Consider the following 13,384-nt stretch of genomic DNA (forward strand, 5'->3'; position numbering starts at 1 on the left):
ACTGTGCCCGTGGTGACGGTACCTGCGATGACTGTGCCCGTGGTGACAGCACCTGTGATATCTGTACCCATGACCAGGATTTCCCTCCCCTCAATGACACTGAAATACTGAGCTATGTCTCCAGAGTCAGGATCTATTTGTACAAGTCGAAAGGCAGACTCTTTTTCTTTGAACAGTAGAACCAAGAATATTTATTAATTCGATGCAGTTGGGTATAGAAACTGTTCTGAGTGCTGTTTATAATTCCAGTTAATTAACCTTCCTCTTCAAAAAGAAGTACAAAAACTTGAGACCTAATTTCTTGATACACATTGTTTTTGATATCCATTATTTTTAAAATATGTTTCCACTGATATTAAGAAATAATTATGCAGACTATCTCAGAGTGATTAAGGTGACTATTGCTCTGTTAGAATTTTCTTTGAAAATATGTATTATAATGAGCTTTTTTACAGTGCATCCTACAAGAAAACATTCCTGTCATCTAATTTTAAGCTAAAGCCAGTGTATAGAAGAAATGTTACATATAATTTTAAGGCAATAATTTTGCTTTGCAATGAAAAATTCTAACTTTCAGAAGAGGACACCATCGAGTCAGCACTTTTAAGAAACCCTTCATAAATAAAAACAATTTTGGTTGTAGTGGTTGGTAGTTAAGTCACTGTCTCATTAAAATTCCAATTTCAGAATCTCAATCATTTTTAACTTCCTTGTGAATATTATTAACAAGATGATCAGCTTCAGCAAAATATCAGGAAAAAAAATAAAACCGTCTAAGAGCGTTAAAAATCATTGTAGAGTTGGGTGATAACATTACCTTCAGTCACTATTATAGATTATTAAGTTAATATCAAAGAGTATTATGATGGAACATTCTCTTTTAAATGGAACGGTTTTAGGACCTGAATTTAAAACCATTTTTGATCAGCACCCGGGCACAGATGGCAGACTGTCTGCAGGGCTGCCTGCCTGCCTGGCAAGTGGAGTGGCGTGGGATGGGGGGAGGTCTGAGATCTGCCCGAAGCCCCCACTGGCCCAGCTCACTCATCTCACCTTCAGTGCCTCAGACAGTGTCTGAAATATCGACCCTTTGTGACCCCATGGACTGTAGCCCCCCAGGTTCCTCTGTATAGGATTCTCCAGGCAATAATACTGGAGTGGGTTGCCATTTCCTCCGTCAGGGGATCTTCCTGACCCAGGGATTGAACTCTCGTCTCTTGTGTCTCCGGCATCGGCAGGCAAGTTCTTTGCCACTGGCACCACCTCGGAAGCCCAATCAGTGGCTTAGACCCCATCCAGAACCACAGGTGGGGGAGACGGAGCAGAAGGAGATGGAAAGCTGCCAGAGACGATGTCATGCCGTCTCGCTCAGTGCTTCCCACAGACATGCTCTTCCCAGGGCCTTGCTCTGTGATGTGGGCCAGTTATCTACACTTTTATCCTTTTAATTTCCTTAAGAGAAAGGTAAAGATAGGAACACCTACGCAAAGTGGTTATTTGGAGGAGTAAATGAGCACTTCCTGAAACACACACACGCACGCACACATGTACGTGTACATACATGCATGTATACATGTGTGCACGTGCATACCCACGTGCGCACACACGTGTACCTATACACACGCGGGTGTGCACATACATGCACGTGTGCATACGTGTGTGTGCACATGCATATACGCACATGCATGAACGTCTGGCCTGTACATTGTGATGGGAAAAAGGAAAAGAGGACGATTGACCCAGACCGGGGGTTAAGGGTCACAGTGAAATGCTTTCTGCGTCTGGGCTGCCAGACAAGGTAACCTCCGCTTTCCTCTCCGTTTTGCCTGGATCAGCCCTGCCTTCCTAGCTTACTATCCTCACTGGGGTCTTGTTAATTACAAAAAAAAGAGAGAAGTGGGAGGACTTGCATGCGGGTGGCCTGAGGGTTGTTCTGTGGCAGGCAGGGTCAGCTCTGCAGCCGCTTTACAAAATGAGCATTGGAGAAGCAGCCCCCTCCTTGCCCTGCGCGTCCGGTGTGTCTCCTGTGCTTGCTGTTCCTGACGGGGCAGAGACAATCCGCCAGGGCCTCTGGGAAGCCTGAGATGTTTGCTTTTTCTCTCCTCCAGTTGCCAGGAGCCACAGCGAGGGTGTTCAACAGTGAGGGTCCCTGATGGCTTAGTGGCTCTGACCCAGGTGCCCAGGCTTGCCCGGCACGAGGCCGCGCCACAGTGGCCCATGCTTGGCGGCCACATCAGTCCGGTCTGAGCTCATCTTCCTTCTGAGCCGCTTCTGCTCCCTCAGTGGGCCCCTGACTGCAGCGGCCCAGGCTGACACATGTCCCGTGATCATAACAGACGCTGTGGCGGGCTTGCCAGTGCATTTATATGTAAGAACTAACATCACTCTCACAACAACCCACGAGGCAGAGACAGATCTGCAGATGAGAAAACTGAGGCAGGGCCTTCCCCGAGGTCACCCGGTCGGCGAGTGGCCCTGGAGAGGCTGGCTCGGGGGCCCCTCCTCCTCAGCACCTCACGTCTGCAGGGCGGGGTGTGGTGTGCAGGGCCCCTTGTCTTCAGCACCTCACGTCTGCAGGGCGGGGTGCAGTGTGCAGGGGCCCCTCATCCTCAGCACCTCACGTCTGCAGGGTGGGGTGTGGTGTGTGGGGGCCCCTCGTCCTCAGCAGCTCACGTCTGCAGGGCGGGGTGCAGTGTGCGGGGGCCCTCGTCCTCAGCAGCTCAAGTCAGGGCGGGGTGCGGTGTGCGGGGGCCCTCATCCTCAGCAGCTCAAGTCTGCAGGGCGGGGTGCGGTGTGTGGGGGCCCCTCGTCCTCAGCAGCTCAAGTCTGCAGGGCGGGGTGTGGTGTGCGGGGGCCCTCATCCTCAGCAGCTCAAGTCTGCAGGGCGGGGTGCGGTGTGCACACCATTCCCTCCAGGCCCCTCTCCAGGACGCCTTCTAGGGTGGGCAGGGTGGCTCCCCCTGTCCCCACCTCCGCCCGGGGGTCAGCCCCTTGTGGTGACTCACTCCACACGCCTGCTGCGCTGAGAACGTCAGAGCAGAGGAGAACCAGGTCTGGCAGCTTGGGCAGCCCCGTCCTCCCCACCTACCTGTGGCCCCTCCAAGGCTCGGGGGCAGCCCCTCCCCTCCCCGACACCCCACGACTGGGAGGGGGCCGCCTGCCGGGATGCCCCGGTGTCGGCAGAAGGCCCTGCCGGTTCCCACGGGCTCCCCCTTCTCTCCCGCACGCCCGCCCTCCACACCCAGACAGTGCCCAGCTGACGCTGACTGACAGGCTTGGGGTCTTGAGTGATTTTTTTTGGTCGCAGAGTCCTCATTGCTGCTGCGCGGGCTCTTCTCTAGCTGCCGTGCTCCGGCTTCTCGCGCTGCAGACCACGGGCTTGGGGCACACGAACTTCGGCACTTGCGGCTCGCAGGCTCCAGAGCGTGGCCTCGGTAGTTTCGGCACACGACTCAGTCGCTCTGTTGGAATGTGGGATCTTCCTGGACCAGGGGTCAGACTCACGTCCCCCGCATCGGCGTGCAGATTCTTAACCACTGAACCTCCAGGGAAGTCCCTTGAATGATATTTAAATGCAGGCCGAGATCCTGCAGCGAGAGCCCCCCTTCCCTTGGCTGCCTGCCCCGAGGCTGAGGGAGACCAGACGCTTGTGTTCAGGGCACATTCTTCCTGGTCCCTGGTCCGGTTTCCCCTCTTGTGTGAGATCCTCAAGGCAGAAGCCAACCTCCCAAGCCTCTTCTGCCCCCAGAGCGTGCACCCCAACACCTGAGTAGCTGCTGCTCAGGGTGGTCTCTGGGGAAGGTCCTGGGCACACAGGCAGGAACGTCGACCTCGAACAAGGGCCCATGACTGCACTCACTGACGCCAGCTCATTGGGGGCTGCGGAGCTCACCAGAGGCCGTGGGTTGTTCCAAGGCCGCCTCTAGGACCTCACCGGCAGGTCAGGGGAAGGTCAGGAGATGCTCAGGGAGGCCGCGAGCCCAGGAGGAAGGGCCTGAACGCGTGTCCTCCCCGGGCACCTGCTGCGCTCTGTGCCTCCCACCACCTCCCGAGCGTGCCCACTGCGGCCAGGCTGGTCCAAGCTCACTGTTTTCCGGCAAATGCAGCCTTGGCAACCCTCTGCTCATGGCTGGCGAGTACTTTGCCAGGAACTCAGGAAGCAGGGCGGTGTTGGCTCTGGTGGTGGACGTCCTGGAGCCTGCTCAGAGGAAGCTGGTCCACAGCTAAGCCAGGGAGTGGGAACAGGCTGTGGTGCAACGTCAGGACGTCTGCAAACCCATGCCCACGACTTGTCACACGTGGACCAAACAAACTGTGTGTCGATGTCCACCTGAACGTTGGTGCGGTCTGTGCAGATGCCGTCGTGATGAACCCAACACGAAGTATTTTAGAAGTTGTGTTAGCCGCTCAGCCGCGAGGGCCATCAGGAGCAGTAAACGAGTTGTTACCTGGAAAGTGTGCTGAACAGCGTCTGGTGCATGTTAAATGTCTGTTCGACCAAAAGATGTCCCTGATCTGAGCGGGGTTCAGCAAGGGCCCCAGGCAGAGCGGGTCCCCAGCATGTTGGGTGGAAGCTGAGGCAGCCAACTTGATCCAGGCCTAGTGGAGGCTGGAGCGTTGCAGGTCGGGGCCTGGGGACGCAGCCGGACAGACTCAGCATCGTGTGTGTGTGTGCGTGCGTGTGAGCACATGTGTGCGTGTGTGAGCACCAGGGAGGGGGGCGCTGGGTCCAGCCCAGCTTGTTCTTAGGGCTGAGGCCAGAGCACAACCCCTTCCTGGTCCGGTCTGGCTTGGAAGGTCACCCTGTTGAGTTTCAGGGCCGAATTCGGCTGGCTGTCTCCTCCATTATCCTCCCGGTGAGGAGCGGGCTCTCTGGAGGTCATGACCCAGCACAGTCATGACCTTGTGCAGATTCCTGCAGCTGCCGTAACAGAAGACAGCAAGCCGCGTGGCTTTAACCTGCAGGGACTTGTTCCAGCTTCAGGCGCTGCAAGTCTGAAGACGAGGTGTCTCTTGCAGCTTCTGAAGGGGTGTCCTTGCTGTTCCTCAGCGTGCAGGCGCATCACTTCAGGCTCTGCCTTTGCCCCTCGAGGGTGCTGTCCTGCTCTGTCTCTGTGTCTCTTTACTTGTCCTTAGGCGGTGCCAGTCATGTTGGCTTGGGGCCCCCACCCTCCTCCAGTGCGACCCCGTCTTAATGTGCATCTTACTTACATCTGCAGCGACCCCGTTTCCGAACAAGGTCACCTTGACAGGTACCAGGGGTCAGGATGTCATTATTTCACCCACAACACACCTTTAAGTGGAACCTACTATTCTTCTGTTCAAATGGTGTGCTCCCCGCAAATAATTTGGAAGCCTATTTCTTATGTACTGATGGACCTGTCCACTAAAAAAGCGCACAGCCTAAAAGACGCCTGGGGGATGCTCAGTCCTGAGTCGTGTCTGACCCTCTGCCACGCCGTGGACTATAGCCCACCAGGCTCCTCTGTCCATGGCATTTCCCAGGCCAGAGTACTGGAGTGGGTTTCCTCCTCCAGGGGATCTTCCCAAACCAGGGGTCAAACCCGCATCTCCTGCACTGGCAGGCAGGTTCTTCACCGCTGCACCACCAGCTGTGTCTTATTCAGGGACCTTACTGAGGACGACAGCCTGGGAAACAGCCTCTCAGTGAGACCGTTCCAAGAAGGGAAGGAAGGAGCCAGGATATGTAGGGGTTTTTGCCGGAAAATAATGTAATCAAGCGTCAGAAGAGTACTGTTCATCGCCGAGACCAGACCTCTCGAGACAGGGACCGTTGTGCGCTCTCTGTGCGGACGATGAGGGAGTCTGGGCTCACTGAAGTCACTCCCAGACAGGTGTCATCACTGGCCTCCTCCACCCTGAATTCCCTAGGGCTGCACCATCAGGCCCACTGCCCTGCTGCTGGCTTCACAGCTGCAGCAGCCTCTGTTTGTTGCCATGGCGGGCGACATTGTTCGCCACAGACCACAGACATGCATCTCCAGAATGCAGGGCCTGTTGGATCAGATGTCACGTATCAACCAGCCTGCAAGCTTGTGCAGAAAAGGAGTTCGTGCCTTTCCCCCACCCCACTAAACTGTGACTGTTCTGCCAGGAGTGGAACCCGGGTGTCTGTAACAAAAGCTCACACCGTTCCCACATGCTTCCCTGAGCACCTCCCTAAGGGACTGTTGCTGCTGTTCGGCCGCTCAGTCATGTCCGACTCTTTGTGACCCCGTGGACGGCAGCACGCCAGGCTTCCCTGTCTTTCACCATCTCCTGGAGCTGCTCAAACTCATGTCCTTTGAGTCGCTGATGCCGTCCAACCCTCTCATCCTCTGTCGCTCCCTTCTCCTTTTTGCCTTCAACCTCCTTCCCTCCATCTTTCCCAGCATCAGTCTTTTCCAGTGAGTCAGCTCTTCGCACCAGGTGACCACAGGGTTGGAGCTTCAGCATCAGTCCTTCCTGTGAATATTCAGGACTGATTTCCTTTAGGATTGACTGGTCCAAGAGATTCAGAAGAATCTTCTCCAGCACCGTGGCTCAAAAGCACGCTCAGCAAAAATTATGCAATGACCGTGGTGGCCTCTTCTTGCTCTCCATCTGAAAAACAATCTGGAAAATTGGAGAATTCCTCGTCTTGGCGGGACTGGACTTCATCACCTTGAGCCCCAAAGGGACTTTGTCCTCTTGGACCTGCCCATATATGTGGGACCTGAGTGACAATATTCGCTTAAGATGTGGTGACAAGACCTAGGGGAGTAGGCCCAGATGCTGCTGTGAGCTGAAGCTGCATGGATGGAAATTTCTTCCTCTTCAAGTGAATGTCCCGAGATACATCCTTCTTGATTGATTCCTAGAAGGTCCCAGGATGGGTCAGGGGAGGTGAAGGAAAACTGTACCCTCTCGTTCTCACAGGTTGTCTGTCCTTGTTCAGAAGGCAGTTTCCCTGTTGTTCCAAGGCAAGGGCTCAATTAATTTAGTTTATGAACTAGGGTTTTTTTCCACCTGCAAAACTCTGCCCATAGGAGTTGGTGCGGTGCAGGGCTCTTAAGAACGAATGGCTTGGGCATGGACTGGTATCTGGGGATTGTGACTTGCAGGGTCAGCCATGGAGCCAGAGCAGATGCTGGAGGGACAGACGCAGGTTGCAGAAAATCCCCACTCTGAATATGGTCTCACAGACAACGTTGAGAGGATAGTACAAAATGAGAAAATTAACGCAGAAAAGTCATCAAAACAGAAAGTGGATCTCCAGTCTTTGCCAACTCGTGCCTGTCTGGATCAGACAGTTGTGCCTATCTTATTACAAGGACTTGCTGTACTTGCAAAGGAAAGACCACCAAATCCCATTGAATTTCTAGCATCATATCTTTTAAAAAACAAGGCACAGTTTGAAGATCGAAACTGACTAATTGGGAAGAACAGAAAAATTTGGTTTCTACTGTAGATTTACATGACTAAGAAGCAGCTTTAATGGCCATGATTCCGCCCTCCCCCACTTTTTGGAAGAATAAGAACCTTCAGGACAACAGAACTTATTTCGGAGTTGCAGAAGAAGACATCATTTCCCTTATTGATTTAATCACAACTTATTTAATAAATGTGTTCCATGCAAAAAAAAAAAAAAAAAAAAAAACTCTGCCCATAGGCCACATTTGGTTCATGGCATTTAAACCAACTACGTCATTAAGCTAGAAGCCTGAAGAAAACGTTTGCAGAATGGGGACATTCGTAATGAATGGGGAAATGTCATGGTTTCATCTGCCTGGTCCTTTTCCCCGTAGTTCCTTGTACTTAATTATGTCTTTAAGGAGCAACTAACTCACAGGAAAATAAAAACACCCAGGAACAATGTGTTTAAGAGCATTTGGAGAGAATAAACCGAAGCTGCCCTTTGTGTACGGCCTGCCTTTGGCATGGAGGCATTTCTCTTTCATTAGCGATCGTCTCGCTGTGGGATGCTGAGTATCTGCCAACATAGACAGCAGGCCCTTGTCACTCCTGAGCGCCCTGGTTTCTGAGCTGCCCTCTGACCAGCGCGTCTCTCCTCTGAAGCCTGTGGTCCTCCGCATCGTGCGCTCTGAGCACCGCATTGAGCTCAGTGACAGACTCGAATAGAGCTTCTCAGCCCAGCCTGGGGCTCCTTTCTCCCCCGATCTGGCTCTCATCCCCGCACGTGGGACCCCCTGCCCTGTGCTGGCCAGACCGCTGCAGCAGTTTCCTTTGCGTCTAAAGGCAAGTTCTGGAAACGAGGTGGATGCATGACGGACGGATGAGAAGCTAGCAGTGTGCCCTCCCGCACTCCATGCCCCTCACCAAGCCCCGGGCCTGTCTGGGGGTGGAGGGGGGCAGACCCTGTAGGCTGCTGATTCTGTCCCTTCCCTCTCAGGGGGTCGCTCGGGGTCAGAGAAGCCGCGGACGAGTTGCGTGTCTGCAGGGCTGTGCTGCTGGTCTGCTCCTGGGTGACGCTTCTGTCCAGGCGCCTTACTTGCACCTGCCGCTGTTCCGCTGGGATTTTCTGGTCCTGGAGGAACAGGCTGTGAGCGCTGCGGTCAGGCTCGCGCCCCTGATTTCAGGTGGATGATGCTTGCCTGTCCCCGCCCTGCCCCACACGTTCCGCTCGCTCCCACTGACTCCCCTCGACTCCCCGTCCGGCCTGACGTGCCCATGCCCCCAGTCCCCTGCACAGGGGCCGTGGAGCAGCGTCTCCCACAAACCACTGCAAGTGGCACCCGTTTCCCCCAGCAACCTGTCTGCTCGAGTCCATCTCACCGGCCAGACAAGTCAGGTGGTTCTGCAGAGTCATCTCTGCATCACCTCCTCCCAAACCCACACCTGAAAGTCACTTTGCCACTGCTGAAGACACTGGAAAATTACAAGCCCTGGAGAGCTGGCTGGCTGCTGCTTCTTTTTTTTTTTTGCCTCAGCAGACCTTTGGGTTTTTTATCGGCTCTGGCAACGCTTCTGAGTCGTTTCTTGGGGTTCCGCGAGGTCAGAGCGCTGGCAGGGTAGGGGTGTTAGAGGCAGCCACTGTGCCCCTCGGCTGACAGCAGGGGGCTCATTCGGGGGCCCCCAGTGGATGGCAGGACAGGGTCAGAGCCCAGGACCAGGGCCTCTTTGGCATCCTTCATGGACCCACCACACCGCAGGCCTGGGTTGCATCTGGTGATAGGAGTCAGACATGCTGGGCACTTCCTGGGAGACAAGATGCTGCTGTCTGGCACTGCTCCTGGGTCACAGGGGTTGGGGTCTCTGCAGGCTGCTGGAGACCAGGAGGGAAGCCTCCAGGATGGAGGGCTGGGGGCACAGGAAGTTACTTCAGGGAGGCCGGCGCTTCATGAAGGGAGTCCCTTCTAGCTCTGCTGTGACAGGTCCAGTAGGACGTTGGGATTCCTCTCACTGAGCCCCCAGGCTGGTGGAGCCCATGATGGAGGGACAGACTGCCCATCGGCCAGTCCCCCAGGAGGAGCAAGGCTGCAGGGCCCCTAAACTGGGCTGCGGAACGGCTTTGTGGCCCCTGAAGCAGGGCCCTGGCCCCCCCAGCCCACCCCTGTCTCCGTCCTGCAGTCAGCGGCGGGTCCCCTGACCCCCGCTGCGCGGCCCCACTGGCCCAGCCCCCCCCTCGCCGCCTGGCTCCTCTGTGGCCCCGCCTCCGGCACCACCTCCCTCGCCCTTATTCTCACTCTCGCCGTCCAGGGCGTCTGAGTCCCTCATCTGCTTCCCCCGTGTGACCTCAGCTGTTCCGACCGCCTTTCTGTCCCTGCGGGCTCTCAGAGCTGGTTTGTGGTCTGTCCCGAATAATGACCGGGGAATGGACTCGCATTGAGAGGGTTGTAGAGCTGTGCTGACCATTATCTTAAAAACAAACCGGGGGAATTCGTTAATAAAACGCACACACATTGTAAGGAGGACCCCAGCCCCAGAGCTGTTTAGCCCCAAGGTGCTTCTCCAACCCCAGCGCTCTGATGAGTGGCCCCTGGGAGGTGCCCCCTCTCGGCTCGTTCAGAAGGCAAGGTGGGATCATTCTTTCCGGAACAGACGTCAGAGCCTATGGGACTCCTCCCCAGTGAGCGTTCTAGTTAACCCAGACTCCGTGACGGGGAGGAGCCGTGGGAGAACCCGGTGGAGGCTGGGCCCGTCGCTGTTTCCATCTCGGTCTCCCTGAAGGGGGGCCATTCTGAGTCTCTGCCGCAGGGAACGCGATCGCCTCCTCCCGTCAGGGCGAGGGGGCCTGCCGGGTGCACCGGGGGCCTCTGTGTGGGCCTGAGCCCTCGGCGTCTCCTGCTCGTTGATTTCCTGGGATTCAAGCTCCAAACAGTTATATCCTCACTTGGTCCTGCCGGGGGCTCCCTGCTTCAGACGAATGGATCTCCTCTCGTTTTGGTTTTCTGATCCCCTTAAAGTAATAACCCACAACACAACAATAGTAAGTCAACTCAGAAAAGACCTCATAGGCTCATCATGCTCAAATTTGTGCAAAAAAAAAAAAGAGAGAGAGAGTGGTTTTTAGATGGTTCGCCTCTGTTCAGTCGGGCCTTGATTGACTGGGTTTGCTGTGCTGGGGTTCGTCCTGAATGACGGTGCACCTGGGCGCGGGGAGGCCTCCTCAGAGGCTGTGAGGAGGGAGATGTTCCCGGGGGTGCTCCCGGGTGCCCTCCCCCGTGCCTTCATGCGTCTCTGCTTTGTCTGTTTCCTTAGAGGAGATCCTGAAGACCCACATCGCCCACTGGTGGTCTCCGGACGGTACGCGGCTCGCCTACGCCACCATCAACGACTCGCGCGTACCGGTCATGGAGCTGCCCACCTACACCGGCTCCGTCTACCCCACCGCGAAGCCCTACCACTACCCCAAGGTAGGCGGGAAGCCGCGCCGGGACAGCCTCTGCATACGTTCATCGGCTCCCCACGCCCTCGCGGAGCTGTGGCTCTCCCCTCGCTGTGAGCTAGGCAGTAACCAGAGGCGGGTTAATCATGTCTCATTACACTGCGTTGAATTCCCATCTTTGCGGAGCTGAATTTGTCAGCAGGCTCACTTTTTTTAAAATAATGGAACTACCATTAGCTGTTTGTCTAAGCTTCAGTCCCAACCAACAACTCACACTGCTCACGCCGGGGCACTCATCCTCTAGCTCCTTTTGCAGGTTCTGGGGGGTCAGAGGATCCCCTTGGCTCTGGGCTGTTCTGTGCCTGGCCGTGTGCTGACCTATACTGTTTCTAATTGCTCCCCAGACCAGTGTGTTGGCACAAAAAGCCAGCAGAGCAGCAAGGCGGCAGGTGGGCGGCGGGCGGTGAGGGCAGGGAGGCACAGATGGCCACACGTGGCTTTGTTAGCAAACCGTATCGTGCCAGTGTGGGGGCAGGGCCTGCTGCCCACTCAGCTGGACAGAGGCCGGGGCCCCGCCTGCCCAACCCCCTGGTGACAGGGTCCCCGTGTCCCCCCGGGGCTGCCCCAGAAGGACTCGTCCAGCCTCTGCCAACCAGCCCTGGCCCTGGCTCCCCAGCCACCAGAGGGCTCTGGGAGCTGCCGCCTCCTGCCGTCCAGAGATACAGAACATTGGGCCTGCAATTTGCAGTGAGGGGGCGACGGTGCCCACGCAGGGGTCCCAGGGTCCCAAGCCAGAGGAAGGAAGTGCCAGGTGTATCAGTCAGCCCAGGCTCCGTAACAAGCACCACAGACCGTGCTGCTTAAACAGCAGACGTGTGTGTCTCACAGTTCAGGAGGCTGCGAGCCAGAGATTGCCTAGAAAGGGAACAGTTTCCCTGGTGAACCCTTTCACAGGAGTCCTCCCAACCTAGGAGTGATGGAACGGCCTGAAACCTAGAAAACTGCAACCCCCTGACTTTACCGTGAGCTCTGGGACAGGTCTGTGATTGGAATTAAGACACCCCACGTGGCTCAGGACTGGGGTTTCCTGTTTTAGCAGAAAGTCGGCATGTTCTGAGCAACAGAACTCAGACTGGAGCCACGAGCTGCTGACCCGTCTGAGCCCTGCCCCGTGTGGGTTCGCTTTCCTCTCACCCTGACACCCCGTCTGCTGGGGCAGAGGAGCCAGAGTCAGACCAGCAGCCTCGTCTTCTGCCCTGTCGGCCAGCTCTTATGCAGGGAGGGGACAGAGGAGAGTGGCCTCTCCCCCTCCCCGCCCCGTCTACTGACACTCCCCCTGAAGGGCCTCGTCCTCCCCACAGTGAGCCTCTCGTGTCTCCCGGCAGACTCAGCGCCCAGGCCAGTCCAGGCGGGAGGCGCCTCTCACACCCCTGTCCCCTTTCCTCCCAGGCCGGCTGTGAAAACCCCAGCATCTCCCTGCACATCATTGGCCTGAACGGACCCACGCATGACCTGGAGATGACGCCGCCCGATGACCCAAGGATGAGGTTTGCACCCTCCCTTCAGTCATGCAGTGACAATAACCGTGAGATCCGTGTCCATTTATGTGGCCTCTGTGGCCTCAGGCTGCCAATTTAAACACCCAAGGAAAAGGCACGTTTTGTACCATTCTGGCTGCTTTATGGCTTGGTGTTCTGGGAAAGGAACACCCGTCAAAGCCGCTGCGATGTCTCACCTCACGCCAGGCTCAGATCCTGGCCCCCAGAGGCTGGGCTTCAGGGGGGCAGAGGGGATGGTCAACCACACGTGTCCCGTGGGGGCACCTGGGCTGCACGTGGAGGACTTTGGGGGGCACCCCTCAGATGAACAGATGCACCTTTCCAAGAAAGTCCAGGTAATCGGACCTACTGTGCACAGGACCCCATTTTCAGAGCCTCACTTTAGAGCAGGGGTCCCCAGCCCCCAGGCCACAGAGCCGTACTGTTCCTGTTGGGAACCGGGATGCACCGCGGGAGGTGAGTGGCGGGCAAGGGAGAGAACCTCTGCCTATGTTTACAGCCGCTCACCATCACTCACAGCACCACCCGAGCTCTGCCTCCCCAATGAACTCAGTAAATGTAAAGCACTTGAATTATTCCAAAACCATCCCCCCACTCCGTCCATGGGAAAACTGTCTACCACAACACTGGCCCCTGGTGCCAAAAAGCGTGAAGGCCCTTTGCCGGGCCTAGGAACCAAGTGGGAAGTCCTGTTCCAGTGAAGCCAAATCTCCCAGTGAAGCCAAATCTCCCAGTGAAGCCAAATCTCCCAGTTGGCGCAACAACCACGCAGTTGGTGGAACATATTGACAAAGGCAACCGTCCTATTGTTAGTAACGACAGGCTCAGGTGGATCTTATATTCCAATCAAGAAAGCTGAGTAGAATCTGACCGAAGGGGTCTGGATTTCAGTTTCATCTTGTCCCAGAGTCCAAGCAGCCTGGGGACTGGTTATACTTCCAGAGTTTACTAATAGCGATGTTAAACCCCACTCTGTTGAGAGAATTGATGGGAGACG

The 13,384-nt window shown here is 55.9% G+C and overlaps 2 protein-coding genes across 4 annotated transcripts in view; both read left to right on the top strand.

Moving 5' to 3' along the window:
• Positions 1 to 7,639, top strand: part of LOC120877755 (protein dpy-30 homolog) — a 20,307-nt gene extending 12,668 nt beyond the window's left edge. Inside the window, exon 3 of the mRNA XM_040260135.1 lies at positions 7,029 to 7,639. Within this exon, the coding sequence (XP_040116069.1) occupies positions 7,112 to 7,411 (300 nt within the window). The 5' untranslated portion in view covers positions 7,029 to 7,111 and the 3' untranslated portion in view covers positions 7,412 to 7,639. The remainder of the gene's footprint in view (positions 1 to 7,028) is intronic.
• Positions 1 to 13,384, top strand: part of DPP6 (dipeptidyl peptidase like 6) — a 966,644-nt gene that overhangs the window by 864,407 nt on the left and 88,853 nt on the right. For all 3 annotated transcript variants that reach the window (XM_040260134.1, XM_040260132.1, XM_040260133.1), the window contains exons 9-10: positions 10,702 to 10,856; positions 12,278 to 12,375. In XM_040260134.1, coding sequence (XP_040116068.1) covers positions 10,702 to 10,856; positions 12,278 to 12,375 — 253 coding nt within the window. The remainder of the gene's footprint in view (positions 1 to 10,701; positions 10,857 to 12,277; positions 12,376 to 13,384) is intronic.

The sequence above is a fragment of the Oryx dammah genome, unplaced genomic scaffold, assembly GCF_014754425.2.
Source record: "Oryx dammah isolate SB20612 unplaced genomic scaffold, SCBI_Odam_1.1 HiC_scaffold_18, whole genome shotgun sequence".
Taxonomy (NCBI): Eukaryota; Metazoa; Chordata; class Mammalia; order Artiodactyla; family Bovidae; genus Oryx; species Oryx dammah.